This window comes from Manis pentadactyla, chromosome 10 (assembly GCF_030020395.1).
Source record: "Manis pentadactyla isolate mManPen7 chromosome 10, mManPen7.hap1, whole genome shotgun sequence".
Classification (NCBI taxonomy): Eukaryota; Metazoa; Chordata; class Mammalia; order Pholidota; family Manidae; genus Manis; species Manis pentadactyla.
The window spans coordinates 101,213,353-101,229,944 of NC_080028.1; the positions used below are offsets into that span (position 1 = coordinate 101,213,353).

The following is a 16,592-nucleotide window of genomic DNA, read 5'->3' on the forward strand; positions in this document are numbered from 1 at the left end:
CTCGCATCTTTAGAGCTGCTCCTCAGACAGGGTTTCCCGAGCAGTGCAGGGCACACAAATCACCCAGTATGACTCCGCTAGCTGGCTGACGGCTGAGCCACAAGCAACAAACTGCTCTGGTTACTGTTATGGGTTGAACTGTGTCCCCAGAAGGCTATGTTGGGGTCCTAACTTACAGTGCCTCGGGAGGGGACTTTCTTTGGGGACAGAGTCTTCACAGAGCTGCTCAGATTAGATGAGGTCATGGCAGTGGGTCCCAGTCCAGTGACCAGGGTCCTCATAAAAGGGGAATTTGGACACAGAGACACCCAGGGAGACAGCCACGTGAAGATGGAGGCAGAGGCGGGCAATGCCGCTGGGGGCTGGGAGAGGCCCAGGGCAGGCTCCCCGCCCGGCGTCAGAAGGACCTGCCCTGCCCACACCTTGATCTCTGGCTTCTGGTGCCACAGCTGAGGGATAATGCGTCCCGGCTGTTTGCGGCCAAGTCAGTGGCACCTTGCAGCCGCAGCCCTGGCCGACTGACAGCTTAATACAATTTCTCTCTGCCTTCCTATTTTAAGCAGGGTGGTGTTCTGAAAATCGGAGTTCAGCTGAAACATCCCGAATGATATCAAAACACTTCTGAATTCCTATCTTATGGATACGACTGTCACCTCCACCCAATTCCTACTTTGATCAGACAGTAAGGCTCGGGGCAGACTCGCCCAGGAAACGAAGTGATGCCTGAACACATGTGCAGTCTTCCACAGCCACATCTGAAACAATACCTCCAGACAGAAAGCATGTGCCATGTTTCCTTCCAGTGGGATTCCTCTATCTCTTCAGCCAGGCCTTTCCCTGGATGGGCAACCTTGGGGAGGCTGCTGGGCATGTCCACATGCAACATGTACCCCTCTGGACCCCGCTCACTTCAGGCCTTGGCTGGTGGGCAGGCAGAGCTGCTGGGGGTGGGAGAGGCCGCCCAGGCCTGCTTACAGGCAGGGGCCGCATCCCAATAGCACCTCCATTAGTGACAAGCTGCTTGGGCTCCACCATCCTGCTCGCCGGTCTCTTCTAAGACACAGCACCACATCGGGGACCAGGTGGCTACAGGGCGCCCCAAGCCCTCCAACAGGAAGGCTGATCCTTGGGAATCACTGCAAGCCGCACCCCACCCTGCTCCTGCTCCCCGAGATGCCATACCCACCGCAATACACGTTCCAGCTGTTAAGAACTGCCGCGTCGGAGGGGCAGCCAGCCGTCTACTTACCGACTTCACCTTTACACAGTTCACCGGTTCCGAGATACTCTCTTGACCTCTCAAATAAAGGCCAAGGGTTTTAAATGCCAAAAATACTACTGGAAACATGGTTGTCTGGGGGAGCTGGACCTCCAACCAAGGAAAGCAGAGGCTTACCTGGATGACAGAGGCCCAAAGGGGGTGCGGAAGCAGGAGACGCCCCTCTGCCTCCGTTTTCGGAATGCCTGCTCCACGAGCTTGGCTTCTGAGGCAGGGTCTATTCGCCAAAAAGACCCCTTCCCAGGCTCCTCCTGGGAACGAGGGACTTTAATAAAGTAACGGTTCAAAGAGAGGTTGTGTCGGATAGAATTCTGCAGGAGAGCAGAGACAGATATTCACCAGTTACTAGCCAACTGAAAACAAACCCCAACTTGCCCCAAACCTGAACCCAACAGATGTGAAATCAACAGGTGACAGGAGCCTGGTGTCCATGCCAGAGGCTCTCCACGGGGGCTGGGGGACTGGGCTTCCCTGGGGAAGGGCAGAGGCACAGTGGCAGTTTTTACCATCAAATTCAGCATCATGACATTCTTTGTGGAAAAAGTGAGACACACAAGCCACAGTCTAGGACAACACTGAGCTCAAAATCTGTACTAAATCGCTAAGCAATAATCTGTTACAGGAAATAGTGACTATGGAGAAAATATAAATGAGTATAAAGTGTGCTAGTGATGCCTAGGGTAGACAAGTCTTCCAGTCCTGTACAAAGACAACTGTATTTATGGACACACAGTTTACACATGTGGACTATTTGTAAATAGTGTGTACAGTGTATTTCCAAGTCAGCACTGGACTAGACCACACGGGAAGCATAAAGACTAGCAGGATGTGTAAACTGGTCTTCGCGTTTCTGGGCTCAGAGGGAGGGCAGGCTGTTTCAGCCTCAGCCGTGGATCCTTTTACACCTGCCACTGGTCAAACCTACAAACATCCCTGTGCCCTTTTCTGTTTGTCTTAAAGAAAGGAATGCGCCTGTGGACTTTCTTGTTCTGAGTGGCTGAGAGCCGGTTCTGGGGCTCGAGGCCTCACCTGCCAGCCTTTGTCGGCTGTGCGGTAGTAAGGGTAATGTTTGGTGATGTGGGCATAGATCCCGCTTAGTGTGAGCTGTCTGTCCTGCGCGGAGGAGATGGCCTGCACAATCAGCTGGGCGTAGGAGTATGGCGGCTTGGACTCGTCCTGCAGGGGAACAGACAGGGCCGTCAGCTCAAGGGACACCTCCACAGCCCATCCCGACAGAGCACACCCTGCTGGCAGGACAGGAAATGAAGAGTGTGCGGGCATTGGCCCCGGGACCTCTGCCTGGCTCGCCGGCACACTTGCATTGAACTAGAGATCTGTTTCTGCCTCGTGAAAAGGGAAATTAGCTTTTCATCAGAACTCATTTCTGAGACTTCTCACCTCCTCTACAAATTGATTTAAAAACAGTTGGAAAAGAACAAAGATACAAAGCTGTGATGAAAAAACTTGTCATCCCTCCCAAAAACTGTAATTAAAACTCGCTGAAACCCTGTCACCAGCAGATGAATGAGGAGGATGCAGGACAGAGGCCGAGTGGGAGGTGGCATTGCCCAAGGTGCCGAGATGTGGTGCCAGCAAATGGGCACCATGCACGATCGGGAGGCAGGGGACGGCCAGAGGGTCCCACCAAGTGTGGCTCATTTCCATGCGGCCACCCGGCCCGTTCACCATGTGGCCAAATGTAGGTGAGGGTGCAGACCTTGGGGCTGTCCCCTCCGGACGTGTCTGCCTGCTGCTCCGAGGCGGCCTTTGCTGCAAACTCTGCTGCCAGCTGCAGGTCTGAGGTCACGTTCTGGACAAAGCGGTAGCCAGAGGAGCCGGCCCCACGGGGACTGGCCGGGCAGGAGTTGGGAACACTGTGGAGAGAAGGGGCAGGTCCTAAGTTCAGGTTCCAGGAGGGAGGGAGTCTGTAATAGGATTTCAGGACCTACCTGCTGCAGGATCTGGGACAGGGATCCCCACACTGTTGTGCTGTTGTGACACTGCCTGCTCCACCCCTTTTATAAAGGATCCACCGTGTGCAGCCAGAGAAGGGCACTCACAGGGCCCACGAGCAGGGGCGCCCCACCTGGGCCAGCTCTGGGGCTGCTGTCCAGGCTCACTTGTCCACACGGTGGCACCATGAGGAACCGTCAGGGAATGGTGCCTGCTCTGGGGAAACCCTCCTGTGTGGCCTCCTGGTTTCCCCTGGGCTGCAGCCACCACCTCAGCTGGGCTCACTGTCCCTCCAGGCAGCAGTGACAACCCGCAGTTGGGACAGCAACTAGACACGAGGCTGGACACACCTAGCTTCCCCTTCGAGGACCCTCTGGCCCCAGCCCCCCAACCCCCAGCATGCCTAGGGGCTCTGCTGTCTGTCCTGCCCACTTTCCAATGGCATCATCTCCTTTCACTAACAAGGTGGACTTCAGTTCTCAAACCACATCATAATTTTGATTCTAAAAATGAATTCTATTACAAAATACTCAGAGAGAACCAACAAACACCCTGAGGTAACAGACCCTGGGAGCCTCGGGGGAACCAGGGCCAGTCTGCCTGCATCGCGCTCCCCACATCCGGTGAGGACTGGAGGCCCTGCCTTCAGGGGGCTCTCCCGTCCTCCCCACCTCTGCCCATTTCCCCCGCCTGAGCGTGCTTCCCTGTCCCGCTCAAGCTGGGCCCTTCCCCCTTGCAGGCCTGGACAGTGACCACAGATCTCTGGGCTTGCCTCCTGCAGCCGGGGACTGTCTGCAGCGCGGCCTGGCCCCAGAACCAGTCACCAGTTATGGGAGGAAGGGATGGATGAGAGACCAAAAGGTTGCCAGGAAAACGTGGCAGTTGATCTGAATGAGAGATTCCGCTGCAGTCATTATTACCCTTTTTGGTAAATGAATGTGTGAAAGCCACACAGAACTTTAAGGACTCTTATTTGAGAATTCTGTTCTCTTCACCAGATTCCCCAAACATGGCAGACAGGTTATGTCCTGCAGTACAGAGACTTGATCAGCAACCATAAATGAGCCTGTTAAAAGCAGGAAACAATAATAAGGGCTGCTTCCTCTGAATTTAGTTCTGAAGCAAATATACAAAACTCAAGCTAAAATGGAAGATGGGAGGGGGAGAGAAAGGCTCTTACCAGGAACACATTCACACTCAAAATCAGGCTTTTCAAGTGCCCCCATTTGTGGACCAAGGGCCACCCTGTGTGGCACAGACCAGAGGGGTCAGGGGCCCTGACAGGGGGGCCTTCCTGAAGTTCCTCTGCACTGTTTTGCCGAACAGCGCAGCACTGCAGAAGGCCTGGGCGCGAGCCAGCCTTTTCCCCAGCTCCAATCCGAGACACAGCCAACCCCTTCCAGACTCAATGCAAATAAACCAAACATTGGTCTTTTTCTGGACCATGGGCACCAGGAGCCATTGCCAGGAACACACCAACCTGCAGGGACAGATCGCGTCCAGCCAGGTGAGACTGTGTGAGATGTGGCCTGATTACCAGTGGAGACTCACACAGCACCTTCTGGGCTGAGGCACCTGGGCTGTGCTGCTGGCCCAAGTCGCTATTTTGCAAAAGGTCACAGCAAATTAATGTCTAACTCTCAGAAGGCAAAACCCAGAGAAAAGGCTGTTGTTGCCCACAGAGTGATTTCACATGGAAATAACAAATGGGCTAGCCACAGCCAGGCCACAGAGGCAGGGTGGATGGTGCTGGGGGGCTCGTGCTACAAACCCTGCCGGGGACGTTCCTGCAACGACAGGCACTGCAGGGCAGGAGCCAGCCGGGAAGCCTGCAGCTGGCCTGCAGGACCCTCCCAGGAGGACATGTGTGTGCACGGCCTTTCCACCTTGGAATGGCTAGCTTCGCAGTAAGCCCCACTCAGCTGCCCACGGGCTGGCTTCTGCCGCCAGGGCTGCACCTGGTTCCCAGCCCCCGGACAGCACAGCTGTTTGAGGGAGGGAGGGAGGTGGGATGCCGAGCAGGCCCAGGGAAGGCTCAGGGCTGCAGGACAGCCACAGGGGAGCTAACCGCACACCCAGCATTGGCGCCACAGCTCTGTCCTGCTCCATGGGAACTGCCTGACCATCAGCAAAACCAGAAACAGTTCCACAAACACGTGTACCTCTTTTTTTTTTTTTCGTGTACCTCTTAAGGGGACAGGAGACAGAAGAGATGCTGGGGCCCTCCAGGCTTCAGTGAAGACCCACTCGCCTCAGGGTCCCCCAGTGGCCAGGCTGTGGGAGGTCTGAACTTGGGGATGCGGGAAATCCTGGACAGCTGCGATGCCATGTGAAAGTTGTGTGCTCTTCCTGATGTGAGAGCCCAGGATGGAATGGGGTGGAAGTCCCTGGTGCCCCCCTTTTGTGGAAAAATAGTTCCTAAGTCACATTTCTGTTTCAGGTGAGAGAGACTCAGCTGTTGGTGGCTGGCTGTCCTGCCGGCAGCTGCTCTGGATTCGGGCAGTTGTCTTGCCAGGACAAACCTACGATGGCCCCATGACAGCCCAGATGCAGAGCGTGACTTCCGTGAGCGTCCAAGACACCCAGCAATAATCTGATCCCTATGTTTACAAATATTAGAAAAGAATGAACAGCCTGAGGGAGAAAGCGTTTCTAGGTCTTATTATGATAAGAATTCAGACAGAAAAACAGACAGACAGAAGGCCCAAAGTCACTGCTGGGCCAGCCATCAGAAGCCTGTGCTTGGAGCCGATGACAGGCCACTTCTGTGGTGCCCCCATCCCCCCAGAGCACCCTGGCCTGGTCTGGTCTGCCCTGGGACGGGTACGGCCCCTGAAATGGCCTGGTCATTTTCCCCCTGTTCCAGTTCCCGGGAAGTGGACCTCATGGTCATGAGCCACACTGGGGCTGTGGGACTGGCCAAGTGTGGGGCAGTGCTGCTCAAAGAAAAGGCCAGGGCCAAGCCTATAGGACGCAGCCGGGTCCTGGGTGCCGTGGACCTGCTCCTGGGTCTCATCTAGAGGACCAAGGGACCCTGCCTCTGCAGGCAGTGGGGGGCTGTGGGAACAGGTCTAGGGCAAGCCCACACCTTGAACAGGGGGCCCCGGAAGTCTGGGGGGTCCCCCAGGAGGGGCCGCTCAGAATCCCTCCCTGAGCCCCCACCCCACACCTCAGCCCACCCAAGCAGCTTTCTGCACCTCTGCCCTTTTCTTAGGGTATTACTGAGATTTTAAATTAGATTATTAACTTTCAGTTGAAAACTGTAATGAGCTTCTTGATGGGATGGCAGCTGAGCCGACAGGCCTTCCAGGCAGATCATACTTTCAACGAGTCCACAGAAGTAAGTGGTAATTTGGTGGTCATGCATGCCTGTTGAATTTCTTTGGAAAATTAAGATCTTTTTATTCTAGAACATAAATGCTTCCATTAAAGTAAATAGAATTTCTTGTTCAAAACATGTTTTACTAACTGATCGGCTCACCTCATTTTCCTCCAGCCTCACTGAGGTGTGCAGCACCTGGTCCTCAACAGAAGTGGCCTGCCCAGGCCGGACAGGACACAGAGAGGGTGGGACAAGGACACCAGGGAGGGGCAGGGACGGCAGAGCAGCGCACAGCATGACCACGGCCCGGAGGAGGCACACATCGCTTAGGAGAACTGAGAGCACTGCCCATTCAGAGGACAAGGAAATGCCTTTCAGCTTTTAAAGACAGGAGGAATCAAGTTCAATAAAGGACAAAGGAGAAACTTGAGAAAACCCCCCAGCGAGCTGACTGGGGGCTGGCTAGGGCCGAGGGGGAGGGATTCTGAGCAAATGAGGAGTCAAGCCCTAGGCCTGCGGCTGAGCCTTAGGCTGAAGGGCCCCACTTGGCGCAGAGACCTAGGCGCTTCCGGGGAAGCCTCATGTGCTGGAGGATCAGGAGCTGAAGCACTTCGACCTTCTCACCAGCAACACTCAAAGCTAGAGAGTGATTAATTCTGAGGGAAAAGGTTTATTACTCAGAATTCTCTATGCAGTAAAAGCACTTATCTAGTCTGAATTGAGAAAAATGCTAATTTTCAGGAATGAAAGAGTTTAAAAAATTTACCTCTCCTGTACCTTTTCCCAGGAAGCAACGGAAGGATGTTTTCCAATAAACCAGAGGAGATCAGGAAAGGGAAAGACACGGGAGTCAGGAAAGAAGGAATTTCCACGATGGTGAGGAGGATGACCCCAGGGCTGGAGGTGCCCCAGACCCAGGCCAGTAGAGAGGAGGCCTGGGCCTCCCAGGAAGGGTGAGTGACAAACACGTCTGCACCAGGTGAGGGGCAGGGGGTGCTGGTCACAGACCCGTGGAGATCTAGTCACAGGGAAGAGCCTGTGAGAGCCCCAGGGCCCCGGCCCCGGGCACAGGAGAGCACCAGGCACAGGATGGTGTGTGTTGTACGCTCGCACCAGAGAGGCTGGCTGGCCTGAACCCGCAGTCCTGGTGTGTTTGTATTGGTGGGGTAGGGTGGGTGGGGAAGTAAAGCTAAATCCTTAATTTCCACTCAGTTAGTCAATACATAACACTGAAAACAGAGACCCAGAGAGTCCATGACGGGCAGTGGATGGAGAGCAAGGCGGGTAGAACAGGCATGAGGGCTTGGCCGGGGGCTCTTTTCATCAAAAGCCCACAGGGTCATTTGAATTCTTATACCATCTGCATGTACCACTTTGATAAAAGTAAACTTTTTTAAACATGAATGAAATAAATCAGTGCCACCACTATTCCTGTGGGCGCCCGCTAAACACAACAGCCAAGCCTTCCACACAATCTGCCAGGCAGTATTTAGTCTCTTTGCACCTTGGTTTCCTTATCTGTGGGATGGGTGGCCATGCCTAGGCCCTGCAGGCCTCCGCAGAGGTGAAATCCCATCCCCTGCACGTGCCAGGCATGGAGCTTTAGGCTGTTACTACTGCCAGCATGTCAGCAACAGATTCTGCTTTTATTATTGTTCCTACATCTTGTGGCTCATGACCCTTAAAGTGCATATATTAAAGAAAATCACTAAACCTGAGAATGTACTGCCTCAGCATAAGATGTTTAGACATTTTGGAAAGGCAGCTGCCGACCACGGACATGCCACTGAAGAGCCAGGCTGAACTTCAGCAGGAACTGGGCAGACACTTGGAGCGTCCCTGGGGAGGCCACGCAGCCACCAAGAGTGCAGCCTGGAAAGGTGCCCATGGCACGGTGTGAGGGGCCAGGAGGGGCGCAGGGCCATGAAGTGTGCAGGGCCTTCTGGGAAGCACAACAAGAGCACTTGTGAGACAAGCCATCCAGGCTGCTTACAGGATGACCAGCCCGGGGCTCATCTTGGGAATGCCACCGTGGGGGCTTTTCATGCTCAGAAATGTCTGAATTGTGTATAATGCATGCAGAGTACTTCTGTATCTGAAAAAATAAATAGGGAAAGAGAATGCACAGAGGCTAGTTTCTTAGAGCTATCTTAACGAATTTTTGCGTACCCTTGGGATAAATGCAATGCTGTGAGATCCTGGGAAACTATTTAAAAGATTAGTTTCTGAAATGCATTTTGCCCCTGTGAAAATCAACCGGCAAATGGACCTGGGCTGTTCCTCGGTGGACTCCTTACCTGTGGCTGTGGGCTAAGGAGAGGGCCCACTGAGGGGCGGACTTGGGGGCAGCCGGCATCCTTCTCAGCCTGCCACGCGGTCACTGCCCATAGGGGCAGCACACAGTGAGCACATCCAGGAGAACATTACCTATGACCCTCTGAGGGCCCGAGATGTGCCAAGAACTTAAATACGAGCTTCATGCAACTTTCTCTCAATATTTAATTTATTATTATTATGATTATTCTTCCCCCACCCCTCTCTCAATATTTTACAAGTCAAAATACACCCAAGCCTGGATTTAGGCAAAAGGGAAAGCAGAGCGTGGAGGCCCCACCTTTCTCTGTAGATGACTGAATTTTTATTTCTCCTGAGTTTTCAGATGGGGAAAGGCACCAGGTGGCTGTGGGGTGGGGCTCGGGGGTGGGGCAGGAAAGGGAAAGGGCCCCCCAGTGACCCACAAACGAGGAGGCTCCTAGACCGCAGGGCAAGGCCCCTGCTCTGGGTCCCTTAAACCTTCCAGAACCACACTCTGGGGGTCAGGCTGAGAATATGAGGAAAGGTAGCTGCCAGGAACTCTGGAACAGGAAAAGTCACTCTGAAGGAAGATCCAGGTCACCAGAAAATCAAGAGCACTTTTAATGGAGACGTGATAACCTCCAAACTCAAAAGGTACCAAGCCCGGCAGATCCAAATAAACCGAACCTTCTCTAGGAACAGGGAACTGGGCTGGGCTTCAGTATCATTATTAGCAGTGGTTTAGATTTTGAAGTCAGTTGCTTGATTTTTATTTTTATACTGCTCTACTAACCTCTGCCAAATTTCACAAAACAAATTATTTTGATTTTTAGTTTCTACATCGGGGGAAAAAAAGCCTTCTTAAAGAAATAGCTTCTAAAATCTCGCTCTTGGTAAAATTAGCTACTCTCTTCTGTCCTTTTCTTGGGTTTAGTTTCAGCAGTTTTCTTAAAACTCTAGCTCTAAGGGGCACTTTTTAGAATGGTCTCTTGTTTTTGTAAAACCTAGAAAATGATTAACCAATTTTTTATTTCCTAGAAATACCACTTCCTTGCAAAATGAAAAAAAAAAGTCAACAAAATGCTGCTGAAGAGAGCAGAATCTGTATAAAAGAGAGTTCATTCATTTTCTGGGTGGAGTACTTCAGCGCAAAAAAAAAAAAAAAGAAAAAGAACCACCGCCCACACCCACACCCACGCGGCCGGGCTCGCGGGCAAACACTGGCGCGCGCGGGCGGGGCCTCCGTTAGGGAAGCCCGGGCCCCGGGCGGCGCGGGCAGGCCTCCAAATTAGGCGAAAAGCGAGCAGGGGCGGCCCCGACCGCGCTCCACAAAGGGCGGGGCCGCCCCCGCGGGGGCAGAGCGGCCGCGGTGTTTGTAAACACGCCCGCTCCCCCCCACGACAGAGACGCAGGTGAGAAGGATCTGGGCAGGCAGAACCTCACAGGCCCCTGAGGTTTCTAAACAGTCAGCTGAATTCCGCAGCACCAGGATAGGCGGATGTGACAGAAATGCTGTTCTGTGACTACGAATCAAGTGCCACAAAGCGAGGGACCAGGCCCCAGAGTTACCTGTCCCCAGATGTTCTACCGGAGGAAGACGACGTGCACGGGAGTCCCGCCCGCCGAGGGGCGCAGGGGAGGAGGGCGGCCGGAGGGGACCCTGCCCCGCACCCTACCGACGCCGGCCAGGGGGCTAGTGCGCCTTAACCCCGGCCAGCGGCCCTGGGCCCGGGGCTGACGGCAGTCGCAGGGCCTGGTGTCCCAGACCCGCTCCTGCCGCACCTGGGAGGCTCTGCTCAGGGCAAACCCCTCTTCCTGACTCCTCTGTGAACTACCCTCCTTTCCAACACAAAAACTGTCTCAAAGAGCAAAGCTTTGCTTGAGTATCTTAAACCAGTTGGCTATTTTTATATGGAGTATTACTGGGAAATATTCTTATTTTCTGAAGTCCTCCAGGTACAAACCAAATGTTCTTTCTTAGAAAGTGCCATTTGGCTGGATTATAAATCAGTTATTAATAGCCCCATTAATGCCTGTCTAAGGCTGGCCGGGCGCTCTGGCACCCAGCAGAATGTGACACTCGCCTGCCAGTGTTCCTGAAGCTGCACAAGGTGCTCCCAGGTAAAGGTGTTAACACATGTCAGGCTGTCATCTGCTTCCCTGAGACAGTCCATCCGCATAGGGTACACGATTCATGGCTTTAGTGTATTCAGAGTCGTGCAACCATCACCACTCTGACCCCGGGACATCCTCACCCCAGAAAGCTCTGCCAGTCCTGGACAGCTCCCATCAGTGGTCACACAGTGTGTGTGGCCTCTGTCTGGCTCCTTTCACCTTGCATTGTTTTCAAGGGTCATCCATGCTGCACCCTGCACATATCAACACCTCAACCCTTTTTATGGCCAAATAATATTCCATGTAAGGATCGTCTACTTTTCAAAGAAATCCTGCCTGGCAGTCAACAGATATCTGAGTTGGTCCCACACTTGGGCTGTCACGGGTGATGCTGCCAGGAACCCCTGTATACAGGTTTTCATGACCTCATGGTCCAGGGAGCTGTCAGATCATAAAGTAGTCCCGGCTTTAACATTCTGAGGTCAGCAGACCGTATTCAAAAGTGGCTCCATCATTTCACTCCACATGATTTTTACTTTATGTGTAAAGTGCACACACAGAAGTGAACGTAAGAGTGTTTTCAGAGCACAAGTTGATGGTGAGCTTAAATGGGGGCTCATGTTTCAGCTTAAGTTCAAGTCAGATGTCTGAAACGATGAGGTCATGCATTAAATTCTGGGTTTCAAACAAGTTATTGCTAGAAATCTGGAATGAGCTTCAGAAAAAGTAGGTTACCTGGTAATGCTGGGAAGACTAAAGGACAGTGTGGGCATGGTGCTGAGCACTGGGTCTCCCAGACACCAGGTTTTCAGCAACTTAGCGCTCTTTGTCATTAGCACGGAGAGCCATGACATTAGAGCACTGGCCTCAGCGACGAGGGGAACAGCCCCTGAGGATACCAGGGGCACCCTGGAGCCCCTGCTCTCCCACTAAGTGGACACATGGCCAGCACCTAAGTGCAGGGCCCAGACTCGAGTTCTGGGTCAGGCTGTGCCTGCTGCCCCTGAACTTTCTCTACCATAGGAGGGAGACACACCCACCCTCTGGCTCTGGAGTAAACTGACTCCATGCACCTCCCTCTTGTAGCCAACACATTGTGGTAGGAAAACAAACAGCCCGAGCGAACTGATTCTTACATCAAAATGAACCCCGATAAGATTCTAAACATAAATGTCCTCAAGGCATGCAAACTGGGGACCACAGAGTATGGCTGGTTGGCAATAAAAAGGATGTCTATTGATAAGATGGTGGAGACACCGAGACCCCAGCGCCGTGAGCGCTTCCAGGGTGCGGTCTCAGACACACCCTGGGAGTCCCCGGACCCTCCCAGGGTGCATGTGCCACCCAGCCATGCTCCCAGCCACAGCCGACATGACGTGCCCTCCCACCTATGACACCCATGCCGTGGTGCCATGGCAGGAACCAGGCACTATGCCAAATGTGCAGTGGCCACGGTATCCGCAGCGCCCCGTGCCTGGAGAAGAAGAGAGCCAATTTCATCTTAAAATGCCCAAATGAAGCAGTAATGTATGTTAACACTTACTAAATCGTGACCATCAATGAGGTGCCTTTCCACCATGCTTTATGACCACACGGGAGGAAGGCATAAGGACTGTAGCAAACTGAGACTCATGCCCATCCCTCTTCACACAGGCTTCTTGTTACAGGTGTTGCCTGAAACTCCCCCTCAGGGGCTTCATACAACATGCCCAGGATGAGCAAGTTGGAGGACTTCCTTTAAAATCTAGGTACATTTCTAAAACTTTGCAAATAATTTCCACAACTAAAGTTTAGAAAACTGAAGTTCACCACATCCTAGTATGCAAATACTTCTTTAAAGTATTTTCAGTATCTTAAAAAAATCATACTTGTGCTTCCTTTAAAAGCCCTAACGTACAAACAGCACACTGGAAAAGTGAACAATTAGGTAGAGATGCCTCACTCTGGAAGTGAAGTCCCCAGAGACCTTATTTAAGTAGTCAGGTCCCCTGAGGCACGTCAAGTGGTTTCAGACTTTCCATCCACACCCAGTTTTCCAGAAACGTGCCCCACACTATTAACATGGAGCATCTCCCTCATGTTCCTCTTTCTCAAAGTGGACAGGCACCCGATCTTCAAGAGGACGCCACCTGGCAAGTGCTCTCACCTGATGGTGCCAGTCGGGGAGGGGATGGGGCTGACCAGGCTCCGGAGGTCCGGCTCAGGGATGTGGATCTTCAGTGGGGAGATCTGTGGGTACAGCGGCCGGAGCGGTGATGCCGGGGCCTCCTCTGCGTGGAACAGGGCCGTGAACTGGATCTTTATGGCTGTGCTGGGGAACCGGAAAGTGCACCTGCAACGGGGCAGAGAGGGTGTCAGGCAGGCCAGCGGAGCGCAGCGGCCGGGGTTTCCAGGGGAATGCTCTGGCTCCTCTCGAGAACCATGACCCGTGTCACTGGGCTCTCTCATGAGCACTCTGGTTCGTATGTGCTAAAAATTGTACTTTCTACGTGTTCTTAGTTTCCCGACTGCACATGTGAACAGGGATGTCACCCCAACACTGTGATGTCGCCCCAGCAGAGGCTCCACAGGCAGAGCCGCTTCCCGACCACTGTTGTGGCTCTAACACCCATGTGGGGTTGCCACCTCACAGGGCGCTCGCTGGCAACCTGAAATACCATGGCGCCCGCTCATGCAGCGGTTTTAATGACAGGCGTCCTGGAAGATACAGAGCTAAGGCCACAGCCCGCCTGTCAACACGAAGTAGGCCTTCCCAGAGAGCGACGGCACATGACCCAGAGTTCAGTGGACTGGCTTCCCAGTTAGTTCTGGACTGGAAAGCCATGTCATGAGCCCCAGTTTCTCCACAGGCAATCCACGGGAGGCCGGCTGGCCATGCAAAGGCAGCCTCCTGCTTGTCTCCAAATCACTCCCTATGTGCACGTGTGCACCCACGGCCACCCACCTCCAAGAAGCTTCTACCTGTACAGTCTGGGCATCGTTAGCTGGCATACCTTCTAACTTCCAAAGTGACAAGTTATCAACAAGCTGCTAACCACATGACTTCAAAACCAAAAACCCAAACATAAACGGCTGCCTGCACAGAGATGAGTGACACAGTCTACCTGTAAGAACAGTTTTGCAAAGGCTCTTTGTAAAAAAGGCAGGTGGTGGTGGTAGCTTAGAAACACTGTCTATGAACACCCACCTTTGGCCCACTTTTAATAGTTTGCAGAAGGGGTTCACGTCATGCCAAGTGCTACGACACCCAGGCGTGTTAGGGTCTTGCCAGCGGGCCTGGCCCATTCTGGCCTCTGTTTTTAATTCAGCGGCCATGTTTAAATTGCAAATAAACCTCTGACCTCCCATGGACACAGCAAACACCCTCCTCATTCGGATTCTCTTTTCCTCTTAGTAAGTTTTTCAAAAACAAGATTTAAGAGTAGGCCAAAATAGGTCTGAGACCAAGGGTATCGAAAGGGGACCCCCTTAGCTGACAGGGTAACTCTAAGCCTTCCTAGGCAGCTATGAAATGACTCACGAAATGACTCAGCAACCTACGCCCCTGCGCTGGGAGCTGCCTGCTGCCTCAGAGAAAAGCAGGAACTCAAACTGGCTTGACTGGCTGGTGTGGCTGCATCCAGAGACCCTGGAGCAGAAGGGCTGGGCGTCAGCACAAAGGCGGAACCCTGCAGCCGGCTGGAAGCTCCAGGACACCAGGTTTCTATTTCCAAACCTAAACTTGGAACAATGGGATTCTGATGCTGCTTTCCAGATCCGGCTTACCTCTGATGCCGCTTTGATTCTGGGAGGTACAGATAAACCTAGACATCAACCTGTTGTTAGATTTTAGGGGGTGGGAGGGTCTGATGTGTAGTCCACATCACCCCTGTGGTTCACTTAAAGGGCCACCCAAGGCCATTTAGTAATACTCTGCAATTTCTCCCTATGAGCTGTGTTAAAGAAATGTTTGATGTTGTTTCCACTTTCTTCAGTTTCCCATAGCCCAGTGGAAATCTCCCCCATCAGTATTTTGGCTAGAAAGTCCCATCACACTTTTTCCTAAGATGCTTTCTGAGAGCCAAGGTCCCTCCAGACCTGGGGGACTGTCTGCTCATGGCAGAGGATAGATGGAGGGAAGGAGTGTGCAGCCAGGAATCTGGCTGAGGGCTCCACACAGGTGGGCTGAGCTCCACCCACGAGCAGCAGGGTTGCATGAATGGCAAGACTGCATATGTCCACACGTGCACTTCACACACATAACCCCTACACACGTGTCATGTAAATCATACAGGCACACACACACACAGATGCACCCACTCTACAGTAATAGATATGAGGACAATAAAGACGACAAATATTTACAGGTAGTTTCCAGGCCCTTTACCATTTGTGTCTTCCTTCAAGTGCTGCAAACTAACAAAACCAGCTGCAGTCTCCTGAGCTGTGTGTGTGCACTGTGAAGTCCTTATGTTGATGTGGGTTGTATCACACTGCCACCAGCGAGGCTGACTAGAGAGGGTGCAGTGTCTGGCCCATGACAGAGGTCACAGGGCAGATGGGCAAGCTTAGATAAAAGGGTTTAGGGTAAAGATGAGAGGAGGCACGAGCCCCTCTGGGATGGGGGTCTGAGGACAGACTCTGGCTGGAGGGCCACTCCCCAGGCCAGCAGAGCAGCTCTCCGGAGGTCGGGGTGCCTGACGAGCACACCATTTCGGGTCCCTGCCCCACTCCTCAGCCTGACTCTGCCTCCATGTTCCTGTGATGAGAGATGACAGGTGGGGACATGTGACGCAGGTAAACAAGAAGGAAGGGCAGTGGTAAGTCCTGTGCACTAACCTCCCTTTGGTTGTTCTCTTAGCTAACAAAGGGATGCTCTGAACAGAGGATGCCTGGAACATGCACACAGATGCAGTCTTTTATAGGTCAGGGATTTGCGTACATCATTAGCAAGATCTAGTAACATCTATAACTGAGATCAGTTTCCTGCTGTAACACTAATTTTCCAATTAGGGTTCAACAATAAACATCTTCACACTATTTACTGTACCAGCTCTTTTGAAAGCACCTCCTGACTCACACTTCCAACACTGACCCCGAGGCTGACTCTGCTACCCAGGAGGTGGTGGCGGGATCATTAGGAGCCACTCGGCTGTGAACAGATGTCTCCGCAGGGTGCTTCTGTAGCTGACCGAGTACCTCTCTCCCTGCAACCTTCCATTCTGGTTTGGGGCCCTAGTTGGAGTTTTAATGAGCATGTTTGGCAATTAAAGCTCTTCTCTTGAAGGCTCCAGATTTAGTGGGAAGCCAGCCACGTGCCACCTGCCGGCCTCAGTGTATGAATGCCTGCTGCAGGGCAGCACTTGTGGGGCACCCTCTCCACCTGCTGCGAGCAGGCACCACCTCGCGGGCTGACCCATCACGTGGCCTCATTATAGATGCAAAGGGAGGTGGCTGCCCAGAGCTGGGGGCCAGTAGGGGGCGAGGGGGGCAGATACAAATGTTCTCCAATTGTGGTGGTGGTTGCATAAGTCCTGGATATACTAAAATCCACTGAATCAGGCAATTTCAATGGGTTGGTGGGATGGTCTGTGATCACACTTCAATCAAGCTCTTTTTAAAAACTGTCCTTGCCCTCGAGCTCCTGGG

The 16,592-nt window shown here is 52.9% G+C and overlaps 1 protein-coding gene across 2 annotated transcripts in view; it reads right to left on the bottom strand.

Moving 5' to 3' along the window:
• Positions 1 to 16,592, bottom strand: part of FOXK1 (forkhead box K1) — a 67,919-nt gene that overhangs the window by 11,128 nt on the left and 40,199 nt on the right. For both annotated transcript variants that reach the window (XM_036933054.2, XM_057487432.1), the window contains exons 2-5: positions 13,111 to 13,296; positions 2,997 to 3,153; positions 2,309 to 2,455; positions 1,397 to 1,590 (exon numbers count right to left, since the gene is read on the bottom strand). In XM_036933054.2, the coding sequence (XP_036788949.2) occupies positions 1,397 to 1,590; positions 2,309 to 2,455; positions 2,997 to 3,153; positions 13,111 to 13,296 (684 nt within the window). The remainder of the gene's footprint in view (positions 1 to 1,396; positions 1,591 to 2,308; positions 2,456 to 2,996; positions 3,154 to 13,110; positions 13,297 to 16,592) is intronic.